Here is a 22,663-nt window from a genome sequence, read left to right as displayed (position 1 = left end):
GCAGTGCGGCCATGTACCTGGGCAGATTTGAAAAGACTTATCCCAATCGCCATAAATAAGTTCAAAGGCACGTTTGCGACCGAGATATGTCTTTCTTTTGGTTATAGTACAACCATACTCCTGGTGGACTGCTGTAATACACTCTTTAATCTTGAACCTAATGAACACTTTCAAATATGGAATCAAGACAAGAGAAATCAAGTCCACATCCAAGTTGAAGTGATTCTCATTATATGTGTCCATTTCACATTTGTGCTCACTAATAAATTTACCCACTTTCCACAAACCTGATTTCTTCTTGGTGGCACGCAACATCCAGTGACAACCCATAAAGTCTCTACGACATACAACCTTGTATTTCTCCGTAGTTGACTCACTTACCGTCATCTCACGGCACTCTCTTATACTGTAGATTTTTATAGCCCTAATTAAGCGAGCTTTATCAGGGAAATACATGCCCTTTATCAGAACAGCTGGTCTAGACTCATCCCACTTCGCTGACCGAAATTCATCATCATCCCTTGTGAGGGCATCCACGTTCGGCATGCTTGGAAAATTATCAAGGTAGGGAATATTCCGCTCATGAAATGGTACGTGGGACTCGTACACTCTTGGTCTAGCGGGAGGTGGAGAAACATGCTCCTTCGTCAGCTCAGGTTCAACATTCACTTCCTCCTCATCATGGAAGGGTGTGTCATCTCTAGACTCATCCGCATTGTTGCCATAATCACTATCATCTTCCTGACTCTGCACATCTGCCAAATCACGAGTAAATACGCCATCTATGGGCAACTGTGTGAGGTTAGGAGCTTCAAGAATTTCGTTTTCACTGCACAAAAATAACAAAATGATAATATACCCAACTAGATAAATACTTTAGATATAGCTATATCACTTTACTTACAAGTCGTACTGTCTTGACGTTTCATGATGGATATTTGCTTGTTGGTGATGACTCCCGGATGGACCACCGTGGTCCAATACTCCAGAACTACACATATTCCAACTAGGGGCGGGGTCATAACTTGTAAAATTCGTATCCGGACGGTACCCCCTATGAAAAATATGAGTGTTAATACAAATCCAATTAAAACATAAAATAAACATCGCTAAAGCACCCACGGAATTGAAGTTTACCAGTCGTCTTGTTGATTATATAAAGTCGAAAAATTATTTTGCGGCTGCTCATTCGCTGGTGGTGACAAGTTTAAATCAAGGCAAGCTCTTTCATCAGCAATCTGTCCGGCAAAAACTGCTCCAGAATAACCACCCGATGACTGGGGGTTATCCTTACTATGCACACCCTCATTATTGGGAACGTCTTCCACCTTGACGTACATTTCCAATAATTTTATTACAATAAATTCCCTATATTCATCCGGAATCCGCAAAAAATCTCTAAGAGTTTCATCATCCTCGATGTTAAACTCAGAATAATAAGCAAACCCCTGCGGAGTCACTGAATACGGAAATCTACCGGTTATTTTAAGGTTAACCGAACGCCGCCTCTCATTCATTTTTTTACGTAACAACGATACCAATTTATCGTACTCCATAGTAAGCGGCAATTTAACATGACATTGTGGAGGTGAGTTATACCTCACAGAGTTATTCTCCAACACAACCTCACCCCCCCCCCCCCAATATAGTGAAACCCTTATTTTTGCCACTTCAGACATTGTAAAAAAATGATTGATAAGAAGAAGAGAGAAGTATGAACGTAAGTTTGAAGATTGAATGAATTTTCATAAAATTGAAACGCCTTTAAATAAGGCAAGTCCGAATGTAAAACGCAGTACAATACTACGTTTTATGTATTGAATTATTGTTATGTCAGTTCATTATTGGTGGGCCAAAAGCAGAGTAAAACGTAGTATAACCCTGCGAACAACCTTATAAAACGCAGTATTATACTGCGAATTACAAAAAAAATAAAATAAAGTAAAATGCAGTATGGTACTGCGAATTACAAAAAAAAAAAATTAAAGTAAAACGCAGTACCATACTGCGTTTTACTTTAACGGACTAATTTCCGTTAACGTAGTTCGCAGTATAGTACTGCATTTTACTCATTTATGTAACTTTTTTTAAGCAGTATAAAAGTAATTTTTGTCCAAAAAAAAAAAAAAAAAAAAAAAACAGCAAAAGCATTTTGGACTCTCGTAATGTGCTGTCGGGACCGTGCTATGCACGGGCTTGCGTCATCTAGTATATATATATATATATAAACAGCAGCATCTGTGAAAATCTCCCGGCACAGAGCTGTTCTATAATTTGGCAGAGGCGCCTGCCAATAATCATGTACTACAGGTAGTGAAGGTATGAATTCGTTTGGTCATTTCCAGCTTCTTCTGTTTTAGTCAGCCTTTTAACAAATATTTGCTTATAGTGTTTAGGAGATTTCATTGTGTTTATGGTTTTTACAGTACGAATTAGTTCAATACTTTAAACAAAAGTGTTGACTGATCCCCATGTGAATCTTTGGGTGGATAAACTAGGGTTCCTAATTAACAAATTTGATCCTAAACCTTTGGACTGCTTTCTTTTGTCAATCTCTACCAATTTTATCATCCTGTTTATTCATAAAGATTAAGCATTTTATTCTGTATCAAACATTTGAAAACTGTGACATTTCCCCACCTATTCTGGAACAAGTTCTGATTTACTCATTTAAATTTGTTTTTTCTTCTTAATTATGATATAATAGTGGTTTTAAGAGAGAACTTCTAATAAGCTAGGAGTATTAATTAGCAGAAGGTTGAGGTGCAAAATGTATGCTCTCTCAAATTTTCAGCTTCTTTCTCTTAGAAAACTGTAATGATGTAAAGGTTTAGCTTGATTTTTTTTTTCGAAATGTGTTGCCAATAGGGTTCAACCCCTTGCCACCAAGGAGGAAAGTTCCACCTTTTGCCACTGGCACCTTAGCGTCTTTTTAAGTTTAGCTTGATTATTTTTTTGTTGAATATGCTTTCTTTGATCATGTTCTTTTGAAAATCATCCAACAGTTGCCATTGAATATGTTTTTTCTTGAAAAATATTTATCAAAGGAGAATATGTTTTTCTTGAAAAGTGAAAACCATCTAGGAGTTTACTTGTATTTCTGTTCACTTAATCACTTTTATGTTTTTGAGTTTCTTAGCTTATTTCATATGTAAACTAACAAAATTTCTCCACTGATGCAGTGAGCTTGCATGTATGATTTAATTGATTAAGTGGTACAATATTACTTCTCTAAGAATATTAGCTAATTAGATGATTGAAATCTTTCTTTATGTTTGTGTGCTTTCCACCAATTTGGATTACAGGTCCATTTTTTTAATCTTGAAAATGTTTTTACCTTTGCTGATGGGACATGTGGTGTTTACAATGCTTGAAAACTTTAGTATGCAGTAGAAATTATGTACTTAATGTTCTTGGCGGCAACTTTTGTCAAATTCCAGTTTGAAATCAAGAAGCTAGGTGGTCAATGGAATCGTGAGCAGCAGAGGAAGTAACTGAGATCAGCATCAGAGTTGTTCTTCATTTCTTGATTTGTTCTCGAAGTAAGAATGAGGATAGTCGGATTGACTGGAGGAATTGCTTCAGGGAAGAGCACTGTCTCCAATCTTTTCAAAGCTCATGGTATTCCTGTTGTCGATGCTGATATTGTAGCTCGTGTAACTACTTTTTCCTCTTGATTTATCTGTTCTTTTACTGGGTTTATTTAGTACATCAAGTATAAATAGTCTCAAAATATTACGTTTAATTAACTGTTGAATTTGGGCTCTACCTTCACAACTAGGGGTAAGGTCTGCGTACACGTCATCCTCCCCAGGCCCCACTTGAAGGATTACACTGGGTTTGTTATTGTTAACTGTTGAATTTCGGCATACCACTAAAATTTGTGTAAATTTTTGGATAAAGCTCTTTACTGAAAATATTAAATTATGTAGAACCTTTTGAAGAAAGGAACTGGTGGTTGGAAAAAAGTTGTGTCTGCATTTGGTGAGGACATCTTACTGGACAATGGAGAAGTTGATCGTGCAAAGTTAGGTCAAATAGTATTCTCTGATCCAGGAAAGCGTCAGCTTCTTAATAGGTAAAGTTTGTTATGAAAATGATCCACGTATGATTAGTTTTGTATTCAGTATTTCAATTGGATACCATAGTCAATCCAAAAGAAGTGGAAAGTAGTACTTCCCCCTATTTTTCTTATTTTCATTAGAGTAACACAGTGTTGTCAAAGGCGCACTTAAGCCTGAAGCGAGGCTCAAAACATGTTGAGCGCTTCGCCTCGCTTTGTGGGTGCTTTAGTGTCGCATCAAGGCTCTAAGGCATACTTTTCCTTGCCAATGAGTGTAATCCTGAAAATGCAACATTAAACATTTGATATCTCACTTTATCGTAATTTTTTTTCAATTTCATTGTCCATATATTTGTTATTCATGCTTATATTATTAGTCTTGGACTATATATGCATATTTTTACTTTTTTTCCAGTTGCGCCTTTTTTCATTAAAGCCCACGCTTTATTTGCGCTTTGCGCTTAAAGCCCCAAAGGACCTTAGAGCTTTTTTGCGCTTTTCGCCTTTGATAACACCAGTAACATTAATAAAAAAGGATTCAGGGCCATTCCTTTAAAACAATCAAAACTTACAAAGAAAGACTATGCATCTGAAAAACTTCTTCCTATAGCTGATTCTGGTTTGCTATGCTGTGATGAATTTGGAGTTTCCTTGAGAACTTGGTTTCTCTTTCCGCACTAACGAGACATTTTTTTCTGTATCTTGAGATTCCTCATCAACCAATTTTGGGAGTGACATTAAGGATGAACTTGGAGAAATAGAAACTACAAGTAAACACTAAATTATCAAACTTTTGTCTTTCAGAATATTAAACTAAATGTTTCTAACAGCTGTTATCAATGACATTTATTCGACTTTGGTCAGTAAAAAGTAATCCTCTTTTTTGGATTGGCCGATTTAGTAGCTCTTTGAAAAATGAAGGCCAATAAATCCCTCGTGCTTGAAGCTATCTCCATTCATAAAGGCATGTGAAGATAATTGCAAGATTGCTGCTTTCTTGTTAGACGAGATTCACTTTAAGTTGTGCTAACAGAACTACATTTGCTGTAAGAAAGGATAATTTATTATCTGCACTCAATCTTGAAGAGAAAGCGCTCTGCAGAAATGCCATTAAGACCAAATATGACACTACCAAAAAAACCCTCTTCTCACCATGGTCATGGAGTTTGGAAGCACATCAGCTCTATGGAACAAGTTTCACCCTCTTGCTAGCTTTCAAGTTGGGGATGGAGTAAGATAAGCTTCTGGAAATACATAAGGCTAGGTTATTCTCCCAAAAGCAATTCCCTCAACTCTTTAACATCTCCTCCAGTTCCAAGGCAGTGATTGCAGACATTAAATCTTACCAGGGCTGGAAATAACTATTAGGTGTGGACTTGGAGGGTGCTCCCTCTTCTAGAGCTCCTCAACAGTTGTATCGCCTTTCAACCAGGCAGGCAGACACCCTGCTTTGGAAGGGAAAATCCACTTGTCTCTTCTCCGTAAAGTTTAGCTGCAGCACTTTGACCAAACCCCCTTCATCCTTCTAATTGTGACCTTGGAAGAAAATCTGGAGAAATAAAGCTACCTATAAAGTAGAATGCTTTACATGGCTAGTAGCAAAGGAGGCCTACCTTCTCATTGTGCCGTTTTCGGAATTTTACAATGTCAGCACCAATTTTGCCTTTGTTGAGTACACTATAGCTTGCGAGGTCAATCCAATGGCAATGTAGCAATAGTTTTCAATTCTGCTGAAGTTGACACTCAAAAAGATCTTGGCTTCTTGAGATACAAGATAAGGAGCAGCAAAATGTACTTCAATGACAAAATATGTTAAGCTACTAATTTATTTCTTTTTTTTTTTTTGTCTAAATAATATTTTTGCCTAATTTTTCAGATTGCCCAAGAGTTGAATTGGTGCAATATGACATAAAAGATTTTTGTTCCAATATAAGGTTTTGAACTCGGAATTGTGTTTGCACAGGTTGCTAGCACCATTTATCTCACGTGGTATTTTAATGGAAGTTTTGAAGCTATGGATGAAGGGTTGCTCCATTATTGTTCTTGATGTTCCTCTTTTGTTTGAGGCCAAGATGGATAAGTGGACTAAACCCATTGTTGTCGTTTGGGTTGATCCTGAGACGCAGCTGCAGCGGCTCATGACGAGAGATGGTTCGACGGAGGAGGAAGCCAAGAGCAGGATAAATGCACAGATGCCACTGGATCTTAAGAGATCAAAGGCAGATATTGTGATTGATAACACTGGCACACTTGCGGCTTTGCATGAAGAATTCCAGAAAGTGTTAATTCAGATTACAAAGCCCTTGACCTGGACCGAGTTGATGCTCTCAAGAAAGGGAGCTTTTTTGGCGTTGTTCTCTATTTTTGTCGGTGTTGCTATTTGCCAGAAAAGTTCATGAAGGTAATATCTCACATAATTTGATCCAACACTATGCATGCATCTCTGGATGACAGAAGAGTTGGTCCTTAATCGAGTACTACTGTGTATGTACTGTTTATTTTTAAAAAAACTGTATGTACTTCCAACATGAGTGTTTGTGCTTTATTAGATGCTAGTTCAAGATGTTAAAGTGAAGTACGATAATTTGATTTTACAGTTGGACTGTTTCATTAAAAGCAGGGATTATGATACATTTTGGAATTTCTTTGGAGCACCTGGATCTGATGCTTATTGAAATAAACCCCCAGATACGGTTGGCACATGTTCATGTTCTTTTAACAAGATGTTGCATTCTGAGAAGTCAAATTTACTGAATCTGGCAACGTGACACTAGCTTGATCAAATTTTTTTTTTCTGTTGAAAACCAGTTCTCCTTCCATCAGTACGCCCAATAAAAATCATTTTCCCAATAGGATATAGTCATGTGCTGTACAAAATAAAGAAGACCCCAGTTGATGCTTGGTTTATGATAGCATCAAAATTTGCTGTTCCAATGTTGTCTTGCTTCCTGTTTCTCAGTGACTCCTCAATTTTAGCTAGAGGCATGTAATGTCTCCCAGGTTTTGCTTGCTTATTAATGTTATTCTGGTTAATTTGTTAAAGCCTGATGTGTTTTTCAGTAAAAACATCTTGGAGAACTAAAGATTCCCCTAATTGCTCAATCGTGGAATTTTCCTGAATGCCCTAAAGCTAATTTTAGAAATTACTTTGGTTTAGAGTCCAACAGAGTTTATTGGCTTATACCAATGACTGACTTCTATTGAACTAAAAAGGTTGGGAAGAAAAATGCTGCTGGGGGTTAAGGAAATCTTGCTTGCATTATTGCTGGCTGCTATACTAGTTTGTACCATTTCGTATTGCAAAATTCCTGATTCTTTGTGTGAGATCTGTAGTTTGCAAATCTTCAAGAACAAATGAGGGGCGTAGTGTCCATAGTTTTAAGTCTAGGTTTTTACCTAGTTCCTTCATTATGCGAGCTACACCTACGTGGAATAGCTCTTGGATTTGAAGAAGTATAAGGAGTGGGGGTGGGGGGACTTGTCAGTTAGAGGTTCGGCGACTGAATGATGGTAGTAGTAGTAGTAGTAGTAATGTCTCATCAAGAAAATGAAACCATTGACGTGTTATTTGATCTGTATTTTCTGTTCATCTTCTGAGACATTAATTCTTCTAAGAGGTGGCCTAACCTCCATCGTAATTCGTATAGTACTCTTATGTTCCAAATATAATGGAATGTGGTCGTAAATCTGATAATCGCGTGCCCTGCCGGAAAAAAAAAGGCGGAACTTAGAATAACTTCTTGAGTTGTCTACCTTTAAGTTGTGACTAATTTGGGAAGCTAGGAACTAATCTTTCTGTGTTAATGGTAATTTGATTGATCTCAAAATTACTGCAGTAAAAGCACAGTTAGAATGGAATGAGTTTTATTTTGTCAATTCTGCGATATTCATGTCATTCCTGTTGTCCCTGCTTCCTATTCTGGTCTTAATGATACCTATCCTAGAGGTTATTGTTTTTTTTCGTTTTTTTACGATGCCCTGTTTCAACCGCGGCTGAGCTAGTCTGACAAATTTTGGCAGATATCTCTGATTGCTAAAGCATAGCTGTTTGTGATGCTTTTTTTAGGGCTGAACATTCGATTGTAATGCTCTGCATCTCCTATGAATGACATACTGAATATCAAGATGGAGGCCTAATAGCAGCGATCCTGCAATGTATAGTTTCAAATATCCTGCATGATGGTGACAGTTAGATAGCATGATATGATCTAGTTCATTAAGAACCAAATGAGTTTTAGATTTGGTAAATTCTAGAAATGATCATAGCCGATCGATGTACGCAATATATTCATTTCTAGACAAGCTCAGGCCTTTGCACATCAGTTTATTAATTGAACTCTACTACTATACATAAGAACATGGACAAGCCGGGCTACCAACAAAATCATCATTGATTTAATCAACAAGGTCTAGAGGACAGACAGCCCACAAGGTTCACTTTTACCTTGTCATCATTTGGGCATTATATACTAGTAAAATTTTAGGTAGCTTAGACAAAAATTTGGGCATTACCATTAATCTTTCCAAAATTTGGATGAATCAGGAAAAGAGAATTCCGACTCCATCAGATAAGATACCATATCATTTGTCAAGGCTAATGCAACTTTAATTTGGTGCTATTGCCTTTTATGGAAAAGCTTAGGACAGCTAAGACTATGTCTCTGCCTTCACAAATGCAGTTTATCTCTGCCTGAGTGGGAATTAGTACACATTTTATATTTATTTATTTTGACTATGGAAGTCAAGGAAAAAATAAATGTTTTCCTCGTAAACTCATTTTCCTCCAATTAGAGGAAAAGTATTTTCCCTGTCAAGTAGGGATGTACATGGACCGGGTTGGTTCGGTTTTTACCAAAACCAACTATATCGGTTTGGATTGGTTCGATTTTGTCGGGGTTTTCGGGTTTTCGGGTTTTTTTATTACATGAATATTACTTCAATCTTACTTTGTTAAAATTATAGATAAAGCTTTGATAAGTGAATATGTTTAGTAAATATGGAAAAAATTGACAAACATATGATCTATTAAAATATTCTAATAGGAGAATTTTTTTAGTAACACATGATAGTTATTTTCTTAGTCATCTAACAATAATTTTTCGTTAATTTATGCTTTCAGGGTTAATACATGAGAGGATCCCAAATATTTCTACATTTTCTAAAGAAAAATCACTATAAACTCTTAAACATATAAACAAAATTTATATATTTATATGTCGGTTTGGTTCGGGTTTTTTTATTCAATACCAAACCAAGTCAAACCAAATCTAGTCGGGTTTTTTAATCGGCTTGATTTGGTTTTTCGATTTGGTACGGTTTTCCGGTTCGGTTTGAACACCCCTACTGTCAAGAAAAGGAAAACATTTTCCAAAACTCCTTCTCAACCTTCCTCATCCCCACACCCCACCCACCCCATCCCTGCCCTAAATAAAAATATTATTAATAGTACTTTCTTTCATGATATAGATAGTTTTTTTTTCATTTCAACAAATGAATATTTTTTTTTCATGATATAAAAAAGTATTTTTTTTCATTTAAACAAAAAAATACTTTCTTTTCATTTAGAAAAAGTATTTTTTTCATGTAAAAAAAAAATACTTTCTTTTCATGATATAAAAAAAAATTATTTCAACAAAGTGAGTATTTTCTTTTCATGATGTAGAAAAAATATATTTTTTTATTTTAATAAATTGGGTACTTTATTTTCATGTCTTAGAAAGAGTACTTTTTTTTCGACCAAAAAAGGAGTATTTCTTTTTAGTTATGGAATACAAATTTCAATATTATTTTTGCGTAAAAAAAATAAAGCAGCACATTAGTAGTTCCTTTGGATTTTTTATGAATGTTTAGAGACTTGGGAGATGGGAGAAGGGGGAGGGGGCAAGGAGAGTAGCATAAAAAAATATTTTGCGGAAAATGTTTTCCACTCACCAACCAAACAAGGAGAAATAACTAATAAAACCACTCATTTTTTATGAAAACATTTTCTAGAAAAATAATTTCCATGGAAAAGGTACCAAACACAACCAAAGTTTAGGTCTGAGGTTCACGACTCATGAGGTATACTGATCCGATCCATTGGTTGTAGGAGATTTTGATACTACTGAATTATAGTGGGTGCATTATGATTAGGACTATATTCCCTGTAACTTATATTTATTTTAAGTCGGACTACAGGAGGGACTTGGTTTAAGTGACAATAACATCCTAAAATGCATAATACATTTTGTTATAATTAACTGGCGTGTATCACATAGAAGCTGTGGTCCTCACTCCTCAGAACAATATTCTGGACATATTCAATAAGTAATAAAACAAATCAGTAGAGAAAGAGAGATGCAAAAAGGTAAACACAACCCTTTATTTCAAGGGATAAATTTAGAAACTAATTTAGCCAACTTATAATAATAAATAACGCCGAGGGAGAAATTTATATTCAGAGTGGAAGCAGCTGTGACAAGTGTTTCCTTTTGAGTAGACAATTTGAAAGTTCCAAGGGGAACTTTTTTTGGTAATTAAGTTCCAAGGGGATTTATAAGTGCATTTTGAAAGTAAAAAAGGCATGTATCACTAGTGAAATTTGGAAATGGTAAAACGTATTCAAACCTGGAAACGAAATATTGGTTAACGTAGATAGCATGCGAAATTTGTTAAAACTCCATCAAAAAGCATCTACCATCCATAGCAAATTCTAACTTTGCATCTAAAAGGCTAACTGGACATTAGGTTATTTACGTATTAACAGGAACATATAGAATACAATCTCATGTACTGGCATCATTATCAAGCAAACACATATTTACTTGACATCTCTAACATTTTAGACTAAAGCCTGCACTAGTTCTGAATCTCCACGGGAAAGCAAAAATCCACAATGGAACCACTGCTGGAATCCGCTCCTTCCTTGGATACCTGCAAAGAATTACAAGAGATTAAAGAAAGGCTACTGCAAGCACAACGTTATGAAGAATCACCAAGCTGAAATTAAGTCCATAATCAAACTGTAATCGAAAACTTCAACTAAGGGAAGACAGACACGTCCCAACTCCAAAATATCCAATTGTTTGTTAAATCGTTAGTAAGATAGCAATTACAACTACTGAAAGTGTTGCCTAACGTGAAATCACGACAAATTCAAAACCTACTAGTTCATGACACACAGCAGAAAATGAATATAAGTAACTTTTTTGCTGCACCAGGACACAAACCAAGCTACAACACGAGAGAATTTCAAACTCCAAAATCTTAATTTCATGAAGTTACTTACACTCCTCTGAGCACTAACCAGAATATCCCAAACTGCTGATTATGCCAACCCTTCAAGAGCAAAAGATGGAAATTCTCTTTAGTTCTAATCATCAAGACAAGAATGATAGTAAGTGTAGCAAACAGTGATCCGTTTCCACTGGCCTACCAGGTCGTCTCAGTTAAGAGCAATTTAAACATTAAGATTAGTACTTGAAAATCTCACTTCTTCAGATTTAAAATAAAAAGAACCAGAAATTACCATTATAACATAACATTATCTCAATTTCATGAGTTTCTTAAAACCCTCTTAGCAATAACCTTAATATCCCAAACTTCTAATCATGCCCACCATCCAAAAGTGAAAAATGGGAGTTCCCTTAATTTCTTAACACAAGAATAATAGGTAATTGTAGCAACTGGTGATCCATTTCCACCTGCTATCAGGCAGGCTAGAAAAGAAATTTTGAAGGATCACTCTTAATATTAGTACTCGAAAATCTCATATCTTCAGATATAAATAAAATGAACCAGAAATGAATATCTGATATATAGTAGAAAGTGTAAAGATATCAATCTGCAAGTTCTAGTAGCTCTTTCTGTTCTGTCAAGGCATAGTCCAGTCAAGTAGTACTTTACCTGTACAGCTTTCTGATTGATGGTAATTACGGATCATAGCTATCTCATAAGGAACATGCTTCGACAGCTGAGGCTCTTTGGTGTTGGACATCAAGACTGTCAAACAGCTCGATATAAGGTTTACTCAGAGAAATGTTAGACTTGACTGCACCATCTATCTCTTTAAACACTTCAATGCTATCATTTTCAGAGCAACCAAAACCATCAAAACCTCCTTCAACAGGTTCAACATGGATGACCTTACCAAATAGCTGGAAAGAATTGACACGAACTTTTGTCAAGGAGCTGGAACCCGGTTTTGTAACCAGCTCATTGTCCCAAAAATGTACACTGCTCTGACTATCCGGAGAGAAGTTGTCTGAATATGAACTGCCAATGTTCAGCTTGGTGGATACACTCTCAAGCTTTGGCTTGAATTCTTCATCTAAGCTATTGTCAGTGCCCAACCCAAGGTTGTTATTGCTTTTAACATTGGATAAACTTGATACACAAATTTGATTTTGCCTGGCTCCCTGCATGCCCGCAGGAAAAGATGTATAATTGCCCAATGATGGGCTACAAAGTCCAATCAAAGGATTACTCAGCCCTGTCATAGGGAAGAAGAATTTTTCCTCTCCATCAGGTAATAACCCATTTGGCAGTTTTATCTTCTTTGATGGAGGAAATCCGGAATGAAGCTGCGGGGTTGGAAGAATACACTCAACTTGCCAAGGATTCACCCTCTTAGCATACTGAAGAACTTCTGGTTCATCCCAAGTGATCTGCAATGGAAATCATAATAATATCAGATTGACCTGAAAATGCGGCTTGGAAGCAAACCATAGCCAAGGAGAAAATAATAGCTCTATTAATTACATAAAGAGAGAAACCAAATGGGCAATGCTTCTGGACTTGGCAACTTATAGTAGTTGAGTCATACCAGTTCACAATGACTGGTGAGGTTGCTCCAATGCCAACAGCACTTCCAACCAAGAGGTTGGGAGTTCAAGCCAAGCAAGAGATTAAAGTGGGAAATGGCCACAGTTGATTTCTAGGCAGAACGGGGATGGGGGAGGGTGGGGGTGTAGATTTACCATATTAAAAAGATAGTTATCCTAGTTCTTAATTATTAGGGAAATCCATAAAAGGACGCACTGCAAATTTGGTACGCACTTCTAAATATGAGATCCATAGACTGGGGGCTGATTAGAGCAAAAAGAACCTCAATAAATGTAGAGATAAAATGCAAAGATTAGCTTGAAAGATATTGAGACAGCATAACAGGCTCTATTAATTGTGCAATTAAAGAGCCTAGTACATGCACTACTTACCCTTAAGACAACTCAGAACTTATTAAAAACAATTGTGACGCACTAATAAGTGAGAGATGTAAGCACCACCTAATGTGAAAACAGAACCCACACCATCTGCTGACTTTTACTCTAAATGCTAATAGCAAGAGTTTCTTTTTCCTTTCTTTCTCATCTTTCTATTCTTGTTGTTACCCAACTCCCAACTTTTTCTTTATTCTCTTCTTCTCCTCCTCTCCTTTGGCATCTTCATTCCCTCAACCACTACCAAGCTCCCATTTGAACTTTATGGTAATTCGTAGCCTTGAATACGGACTGAACATTGTCCTAACTCCTAACTTCTCTCTTTCTATAGATTGCGAGGACACTCATATTGGTTTAGCAAGACTCAATAAAATTTACAGTTCAAAGGGCAAAATCTGAAGAAAAAATAATCCTGAATATCAGTTTAACATTGGCTCGCGACCAAGTAAGAAAAGAAAAGGCAAATAATTGTAGAAGTACAATCATAGTGCTGAAAAGACATGGCAAGCATGTAGTATCATAAGAGGTTACTGCTCAATAAGCATACCCCTCATCATTGTTCCATCAATGACAAATCAATTATCAATGTATTATCATCATTCCTTTATTTTTCCTCCAAGATATTAATTATAATTCTTTTGCCTTTCCATAACAGATATGGACCTTCCATAGATATAATACTTCTATGCTCAATGTCCTTTGCATTAATAAGATGTTAAAATCAGTATGGTAAGCAAAGATATTAGTAGTTGAGATTTTCTCTCCAGCTACCAATCTAGTTGCAATTAGCTGAAATTCTCTTATTTAATATCATATACTTATTCCGCATGCATAAAAATGAATCATTTCCCTCAGATTTACAGTTCTTCGTCATCAGAATTCATAGATATTAGATTGTTAGCATTCTCTCACATTTTCCTCTACCTTTCTAAGTTATGAGATCCACCAGAAACACAATTAGGTCCTCCAGGTTTTAAAAGTATTGCCCTTAATACTTTGTTGTAAAATTAATTGGGAAGAAAAAGACTCGCGCAAGATGAACTGCTGGTGAGGACTGGGTAGTGGGAAAGAGACGTGAAAAACTGTGGCAGCTATAAACCTTTCAAAAAGTGAGACATCATAGTGGCAGGAAGCACATAAAGAGAGAAGAAAAATAGAGAAGGTCGGGTGAGGATTCATGTAAGCAAAGAGGAAGGCAAAAAAAATGAATATCATGTGATAGAAAACCAACAAAAGAATATTTTGTCAATTGATAGCAAACCAAATGGATAGGGAGCTTGGAGGAGTAAAAAGCCTCAGGAAGCAGTTTGGTGGGTGAAGCATGAGTATGAGGTATAAACAGTTAGAGAACGAACAGCGCACTTTATCCCCAAAAGTTTGATGACAGGGAAAGTGCATTAGAGCAGCGCTGTCAACCGACCAAGTGGGGAACAGATACAGAAATTATCTTGATGAAGCAAATACAGAAATTATTAACAAAACAGGACAAAAGTCAGTGGTGCAAAACCAACTTATAAGTATCATTTACTTAAGATTTGGTGTTTCAGTTGAAGAATTTAGAGCATTAATCAAAGATTGTGTGCATTTTCAGATTTTATGTGATCCGGCGAAAGTTTCGAATGGAACAAGAAATAACAAGCCAAAAGAAGAAACCGGAAGAATCCGAGTGTTGCTGTGATCACAGGGCATGCGTCGGATCACGGCATATAGGGAAATGGTCAAATTTGGAAAAAGAAGCATAGCTGATCACAGGCGTTTAACCGTGATCGCAGCACAAAGAGACTTGGTCTAAATCGGGAATATGCCTATTGCTGCAATCACAGCCTATGGCCCGAGATTGCAGCACTAAAGTGGACGGAGGGGTACTTTTGGTGGAATTTTGTAGGTCATTAACAATCATATAAATACTCATCTTAGGGGAAAGCTATCTTTGGATATAGCTGGGACTCAGAGCTTGGGAGCAAAATTCAAGTGTGTTGTGTTAGTATCTTACATCGGTGGTGGATGTGGTAATTTGTCTTCTTATATGATCTTTGGGCAATCCTCCCTCATGAGCTAGCATTTGGGGTTGAATTGGGCCCAAGATCCTTTTCTTATCATGGTATCAGAGCCAACCCCATCTCTATACTTGGTTTACCCGATATTGGACCTCATATTGTGTTGTCCAAGCTCCAGTTTCCAAGTCTGGATGTGAGAGGGGTTAGTATCTCACATCAGTGGTGGATGTGACAATTAGTCTTCTTATATGATCTTTGAGCAATCCTCACATAATGAGCTAACTTTTGGGGTTAAGTTAGGCGCAAGATCTGTTTTCTTATCATCCTGCCCCTTGGATTGAATATGGCGCAATGCTTAGACTTTTTCTAATCTTTCTTTCTCTTTATCTTTCGTATCATAGTTGTTATTCTCATATTTGGAAGATGTGTATGGATTGGAAGATGGATTGTTATATTAACTCCACAACTAGTGTAGTAAACAAACTTCTTGTTTATTTTACATTTTAATTTAATTCTTACCTAGTGTGTTTGGGTTAATAGTTATTTGATTAATCTTGCATTGTATGGATTCTTTGAGCGAATAAATTCTTGAAACCTCATTTACTTTGGTTTGAAATCGGAAGAAAAAAATTTAAAATTGGGTCTAGATTAATCAACAAGGCTATAATTACTCAAAGGATTAATATAATCTAAACTACTTTGATTGACACAACGGAGAAGACCTTTCACTATGTAGCCATAATTGGATGAACTTAATGCTTCTTGGTTGAACTCGGGAGAGTTAACTAGGATAAACCCGTTAATTATCGGAGATATTAATGGGTAATTAAAAATCTAATCTAATTATAGAGAATTCAAGGCTGATGAGATTGACTCAAGCATAATTGGTGAGAGATTAGGTAATAAATTGAATTACACTTAATGTGAGCTTGCAATCCTAAATTCTAAATCCCTTGCTCTCCCAAATCTTGTGAACGTCGCTGATCATTTTAGTTACTATCCTAGATAATTTACGTTTACCTTAGGTAGTAACTCCAATTTTTTATTTAGCATAAAGTTGATAACTCCACTACCAATCCGATTCTCCCTAGTACTAGTATTGCTCCATGTGAGATTTGACGCCGACTCACATTGAGTATTACAGTTGTATGACCACTTACACTATTAGAGAGTGTTCCAAAGAGAGAACACTAACACCGAGGTGGATAATGTCAACAAAACTGGGTTCAGGAATGGCCAGAAGAAGCACAAGGGCTAATTAAGGTAAAATATACGTGCCCCCGTGCAGGAATGGGTTAATTATATCTTTTAATGTTCAACAACTGCGAAAGGCCAAAACTATGTGATTGAAAAAATCCTCCTTATGTTTTCATTCCTATCCAGCCAAAACAATGTCCATTACATATCACAAAAGTAGATTACAAGTTCGCCGGATGACCAATTGTAATCACAATGACATCAAGGAACTTTGACGAGACTACCTAAATAGAATTATTAATCAATCCAGTCGCGGATGATATATGTATATTTCCTATTGGCTTTTTATGTTCTAACCTAAGGACCTTTATGAGCTGTCTAATTGAAGGACAAGGAAAGTTCCGGGATAAAATGTGGGATTTTTTCGAGGCATGTGGTTGAAATAAGGATAACAATATAAAACAATCAAATAAAAATACCCTTCTCCAAAGTCTCCCAAAGTCCTTTAAGAAAGCGAGATTTAAAATTGGAAATAACAGATTATCTAAATTCATCTAAAGTAAAACCAAACTCATGTTTTATATTACACCTTGCATGTCCCCTTTTAATCTAATGAACCAAACATCTAAAAAAATGTATATATCCATTATATAGTCCCGCAATTATTTCCTGTATTATAATCCCAACATTATAATGCAAAAAATAAAATGTTTGCAAACCACACGACACCTTAGAGTTCTGCAAGATCAAACCCTCAAGACTTTCCTTTATTTAACCCCATTAACAAACACTTCTTTAATATAGACCCAACGAAAAGACACTTCAAGGTGGAGTAGAGCATATTTTCTTTCTCTCACATTCATCCTGCTATTAGCAGTCTTAGGTTAGCATGAGTGCAGTTTTCTCGAGAAAGTGCTTGGGCTTCACCCTCTGGATCATGCAACTTTGCTCCCAATTAGCTACACGGACCTCCTCATAAGGGCTTTTTGGTTTTAACTATTTAGAGCTAGATTAGGAGGTCAGCGCCTTCTCCCTGTCCTAAACTTGGAGGGTTTATGGAGGAGCTTCATTATGGTGGACTCTTCTCGACAAATTTTTTGATCTTGTTTGCAATATAATTCCATCCCAAGTCATTCTCTAGATAATGATTGAATTTCTTCTGCTACCTTTCTGAGCTACAATTCAAACACGTCAGCCATTAGTGTTAAATATCTTCAAGACAAAGCTGGAGCGAACTTGATCTCTTCTATCTTCCGCAAATATTCTTTGTACCTTCTAAAGCTAATCGTAGAATCTTGCAGACTCCCAGTATGTTATGCCAATCAATGGTGATTTGTTTCTCTTTCTTTCTTTTTTTGCTTTTCCTTTGGGGGGACAAGGGGTTGTTGGTTCCATAATGGATTCAATCTTCTTTCCTAGTTTTTGTTACTCCGTAGACTAAATTTATCACTTACTATAATTTGATTGAACATTTGGCTGGAGCAGATCTATTTGGTCTGGCTGAGTTTTATTGAGAAACAAAAAGGGAATCTCTCACTGTCTCTGAAGTCCTGTCGTATTTTTGCTCCAATAATTTGGTATTACCGTCTTCACTTGTTTCAATATTTTTGCAATCCTAATATCGTTTCACCCCATTTTTACTCTTCTCTAGAAATGGTCTTCGCTTGTTTCTATATCTTTTTAATCCTAATATCTTTTCTTCCCATTCTTACTCTTCTTTAGAGAGGTTCTGTTAAATAGGGAAAACATCTCCATGTCCAAAAGATAAACAGCATGAAGAATGGACAGATCACAGCAGATAGATTGCCTTGCACACGTTGTGTGTATACCTAACAGATGTCCATGTTAGCCATGCCACCCATTTGAGTGTTCAGCTTCAAAAATATAAGTAAAAACTTAATAACTGATAACCACTTAGCAGGAGATCTAATTGATTTAGAACAATTAATATATAGGCTATATGAACAAAACAATATTCTGCGAGCAACATACCTGACAATTACAAGTTGTAACAGTTGGTAAATTAGAAGATATACAGGGATAGAAGAGGTAACATTAAAGAAGTTTATTCTACATAAAATGAGAAACATCAAATACAAATAAATGAAGCTACACTCGGAAACCAAAAACACGTCAGTTGATCTCTGTAAGCACTTTTTTATCTTTTTAATTTTGATAGGTTCCAAGATGAGCTCCTCTCACTAAAAAGTAGCTGATCTCTGAGCTTTCCTTTGTCCTTCTATAATATACACTGTTACCAATCAAAAAAGAAAAGGACCAGAGTATTCCACTTAAGCTACCGAATATAACCTTCCTTTTTTTCTTTTTTTTTTTTGCGAAATGTAAATATTTCAAGCAGAATATGAACTCATTTCCTCAAAAAAGATAAAACATATATTCAGTTGACTTATGTCATTTGTTTTAGGCATAGAACACTTCTTCGGAAAGAAAATGGAGTTCCAGTGCTCACTAAGAGAGATGGTAAATACAACAAGCTCATTTATTCTAATGAACAACATTAAGCCCAAGCACGAAACTAGGCCGAACCAGGAAATTTTCAAACCAATCATTGGATGAAGTAAATGCATAAGTAGGAATAACCAGAACTAATGTAACCGGGAAATTTTTTTTTACTTCCTCCTGTAAATGAGGTTGAAAAGACGATTACAATTATTGAAAGAAAGTTAGCCTTATTATCACGGATCACCTAAAAGTCCCAAGGACTCTGCAGTTTACACTCCATTAACAGCATAACCGATTGAGATTCACCATTATGCTAGCTGCATAAATTATCAACTCCATAAACTTTCAATTGCATTGAATGACATGACTATTCAGACACAATCGTAGCAATTAATTGCTGCATCCTCAACAAAATTTAATTGCGTAAGTGCTTAAGGACTAGAATCTCTTCCTTTAGAAATTTTGTATCAAGTCATTGCAAACGGATAGAGAAAACACTCAAAACGAGCCCTTAAGTTTGGTTTACTCAAAATAGTTCTTGTAAGATGAACAAGACTCTGTTTACTTGAACTGTAATGCTGATGAACAGACTGTTACCATTTTCAAACACAAAAAAAAGTTTGGTTTACTCAAACTAAACCTGATTATCATGTGACGTACTAAAAATCCTCCACGTATGCAACACCAATGCACTTTTCCCATGTCCAAAACTAATATAACCCGCTTAAAAGCTCACCTGAACAATAAACTGCTCATTCCCAGAAAGCAACAACTATGTGTGAAATGATAACAACGTCCCTTGACGTCAGATACGATAACAACAGCTTTGATCAGAAAAGGACACCAATGCAGTACCATAAACAGTTCCATGCTCAAATGACAATAATTATAACTAGTCTGCAATTCATACTATAATTTATAGACATAATCGGAAATAAATCAACAGATAGCAACAGAATCATAACTTACCTGAAGCATTCGCCATGGAGAACCACGCCATGGGCCACTTCGAGGCAAATTGACAGACGAAACAGTCCCTTGAAAGCAAGCCGTTCTAGATGAATCCTCCGTCTCCACAGCCATCTTAACCCTCGTACCGATGGTCCAAAACACAGTTGACGACGCCTCTACTGCTTCTGCTCTCACCACAAAATCTGCCCAGCCTGCCCGAGGATAACACGACACCTCAAACGCCATTCCCCGTGCTGCCATTTCTGCTGCCTCCACAATCGCCTCCGTCGCCACACGCCCTTGCCCAGTCCTCCAACGAACTTCCCCACCGCTACTGGTTTGTTCAGTACTTCTCAAAACAGTAGAATTCCACCTCTCGCAAATGTCGTTTCCTCGTGTGGCTCGTCGGACTCCGACGTAAAGTTCTCCGGTGTTAATTTTCCGTACGAAAACCGCGGAATCACCGGCGACGAGCTTTTTACTGTTGACGAACTTGCTCCAGCCGGTAGTTAGCAAATGCCGGCGGGGCGTGCCACGATAAATGTGCCGAAACTCCCATATACAACCATGAATATCGCGAATAGACAAATTCTGAACCGGCGGTTCAGCCACGAAATTGAGCCTAGGGAATATCGAATCAGCGCAGAACCGTGGCACAGAAAAACCTCCCCCATTGTTGGCATCCGAAGGTGTTAAAATCTTAACGAATGAAACGACTTCGTTTTCTGCATCCTCCTCGTCACCATTCATATTCACAGCAACGTTGTTATTATCCTCACTCTGGTTAATAGGAAGCAGGAAAATTTTAGCATAAGCCTCGTCGGTAACGGAATCAGCGAGAAAACGGACGGAGAGTACGCGACAGAGAATAAACGGAGGGATAAGAGAGGAGAGGAAAATAGGGGACCCACAGTTGGCGTGTTCGGCGTGTCCTTGCGGGAAGTAGTAAACCCTGGTACCGACGGTTGGGATTTGGACAGAGTTGCCGGCGATTGCTTTCCAGACTGTAGGGTCCACATCATTACTTACGGCGGGGACGGCGGTGGTTGAAGGCGGCATTGGTGGACGACGGAGTGCAGAGAAAATGTGGTGTGCGTGTGTGTATACTGTGTGTGAGAGAGAGAGAGAGATTCAGAAAGAGTTTTGGTAGATATATAGGTGTATTGAGAGTGGAGTGGTCGGATTGCCGTTCAGGGGTCGGAAAGAGGAGAAGGAGTATATTTTACCCTTGATTTTTGGTACTATTTACGAAACGAGGCACCACAATTTAAATGTAAATTTTGTACTTGCATTTCGGGGTGAGGGTGAGGAGGTTGTATTGACGCGAGATGGAGTTGCGTGGGGTTCACCTCCTTTGGGAATATCTAGGATAAATTTGTTTATGCAAAAGATTTGGAAAAGTTAAAAGTTACTAATTGACTCCCTGCCTGAAAAAATAACTAATTCCCTTTGTGTTGTACACAGTACTATTGCTATTGAAAGTCAAATAGGTTTTTTTTTTCTTTTACTATGAGTTTTTCATAATTTTTTAGCTATAATGAATATTTTTTTCATTGTACTATTGCTATGTAGTTTTTTAGGGAAGCCCAGATGCTCCGGTAAGGAGGTGCGAATGGTTGGTTGTGGAGGGCACGAGAAGAGGTAGAGGGCGGCCTAAAAAGTATTGGAGGAGGTAATCAGACAGGATATGGCGAGGCTTCAGATTTTCAAAGACATGGCACTTGATAGGAACATGTGGAGGTCGAATATTAAGGTTGTAGGTTAGGAGCTAGCTGAATCTTGCCTTGTGCCATAATTTTGTGGGATTAGTTTGGTAGGGATACTATTTTACTTTTGCTTTGTATTTTTCTTCTGGATTTCATGTTGTTCATATTTTTTCTATTATTTCTGTGGTGTTACTGATTTTGTCTCCTTTTGTCTTTTTTGTCCTCTTGAGCCGAGGGTCTTTCGGAAACAACTTCTCTATTCCTTCGGGGTAGGGGTAAGGTCTGCGTCCACATTATCCTCCTCATGCCTCACTAGTGGAATTTTAATGGGTCATTGTTGTTGTTGTTGTTGTTGCTATGTAGTTTGATTCGATATACAATTGTCATCTTAAAAGCTTAAAAAGATAATAGATTTTGTGGGACTCAATTTATGTGGTTATGAAAAAAAATAATTAAGAATAAAATGAATAAAATAAAATATTTAAAATTAAATTATTTTAAAATATAAATATTTATTATTTTGAACAGACTAATAAGAAAAAGTGTGTCACATATAAAATAAAATGAAAGAACTGATATCAAAATTTACCCGGAAGTTTAAATGTGTTAATCAACATAATACAGACTTTTACTTCATTGTGGAATAGACGAAATATTTTTTAACGGACAAACTAAAAGTTGCTATATAACTATTTAAATTTCTGGATAATTATTAGTTTATTACCAACTAAGCTGTTTGGGTGGTATGGTTTAATACTTTTGTAGAAGAGGTAATACTTAGTTGATTGAATCTTTCGCCCCTTATTTTTGATGTCGTAGTAGGAAATAAGACAATTGCTTACTGTGAGAGGTTTGTTCATGTTTCACCTACTAGATTAGGGGTTGGGGGGGGGGGTATAACATGATAATTTAACTTTTGATGAAAAAGAGAAATACAAGATTTAAATATCGTGTACTGTTGGGGCTTGCAGGATACACAGAGTGATCTCGCGTGTGGCTAATCGGATTACCATAGTGAATAGTTTAAAAGAATATCCTTATACCAACGTCGAGTATCTTTTGTGTAACTATTTAAATCATCTTTTTCCA

General features: G+C 36.8%; 2 protein-coding genes across 8 annotated transcripts; one reads left to right on the top strand and one right to left on the bottom strand.

Moving 5' to 3' along the window:
- The first annotated feature begins 2,240 nt into the window (after nt 1-2,240).
- Nucleotides 2,241-8,413, top strand: LOC104238451 (dephospho-CoA kinase). Of its 6 annotated transcripts, none has more exons than XM_070172165.1 (5): nt 2,241-2,319; nt 3,441-3,656; nt 3,933-4,078; nt 6,027-6,464; nt 8,130-8,413. In XM_070172165.1, exons 2-4 carry the CDS (start codon nt 3,549-3,551, stop codon nt 6,460-6,462), a joined length of 690 nt encoding a protein of 229 aa, XP_070028266.1. In that variant the 5' UTR covers nt 2,241-2,319; nt 3,441-3,548; the 3' UTR covers nt 6,463-6,464; nt 8,130-8,413. The 6 variants fall into 6 exon arrangements, with proteins under 6 accessions (XP_070028266.1, XP_070028265.1, XP_009791107.1 ...); XM_070172164.1 differs by lacking the exon at nt 8,130-8,413 and adding an exon at nt 6,684-6,765; XM_070172167.1 differs by lacking the exon at nt 8,130-8,413 and adding an exon at nt 6,684-6,765 and having other exon boundaries at nt 2,254-2,319; nt 3,441-3,621.
- A 2,259-nt stretch (nt 8,414-10,672) lies between these two features.
- LOC104238450 (auxin response factor 17) lies at nt 10,673-21,019 on the bottom strand. Of its 2 annotated transcripts, XR_713877.2 has the most exons (4): nt 19,887-21,019; nt 11,948-12,708; nt 11,331-11,380; nt 10,673-10,975 (listed from the first exon to the last, which is right to left on the bottom strand). XR_713877.2 is itself a non-coding variant. In XM_009792804.2 (3 exons), exons 1-2 carry the CDS (start codon nt 20,925-20,927, stop codon nt 11,992-11,994), a joined length of 1,758 nt encoding a protein of 585 aa, XP_009791106.1. In that variant the 5' UTR covers nt 20,928-21,019; the 3' UTR covers nt 10,673-10,975; nt 11,948-11,991. The 2 variants fall into 2 exon arrangements, 1 of the variants encoding a protein (XP_009791106.1); XM_009792804.2 differs by lacking the exon at nt 11,331-11,380.
- Nucleotides 21,020-22,663: the final 1,644 nt, after the last annotated feature.

Source organism: Nicotiana sylvestris, chromosome 4, assembly GCF_000393655.2.
Source record: "Nicotiana sylvestris chromosome 4, ASM39365v2, whole genome shotgun sequence".
Classification (NCBI taxonomy): Eukaryota; Viridiplantae; Streptophyta; class Magnoliopsida; order Solanales; family Solanaceae; genus Nicotiana; species Nicotiana sylvestris.
This window is presented reverse-complemented; position numbering and strand designations above follow the sequence as displayed.

Excerpts from the sequence above, each read along its gene's own strand:
- LOC104238450 (XM_009792804.2), bottom strand. The coding sequence starts at position 20,927 with ATGCCGCCTTCAACCACCGCCGTCCCCGCCGTAAGTAATGATGTGGAC. Across the intron at positions 12,709-19,886 it reads CTCCATGGCGAATGCTTCAG|ATCACTTGGGATGAACCAGA; the intron begins GTAAGTTATGAT and ends TTTCCATTGCAG.
- LOC104238451 (XM_070172165.1), top strand. The coding sequence starts at position 3,549 with ATGAGGATAGTCGGATTGACTGGAGGAATTGCTTCAGGGAAGAGCACT. Across the intron at positions 3,657-3,932 it reads ATGCTGATATTGTAGCTCGT|AACCTTTTGAAGAAAGGAAC; the intron begins GTAACTACTTTT and ends TAAATTATGTAG. Across the intron at positions 4,079-6,026 it reads AAGCGTCAGCTTCTTAATAG|GTTGCTAGCACCATTTATCT; the intron begins GTAAAGTTTGTT and ends GTGTTTGCACAG.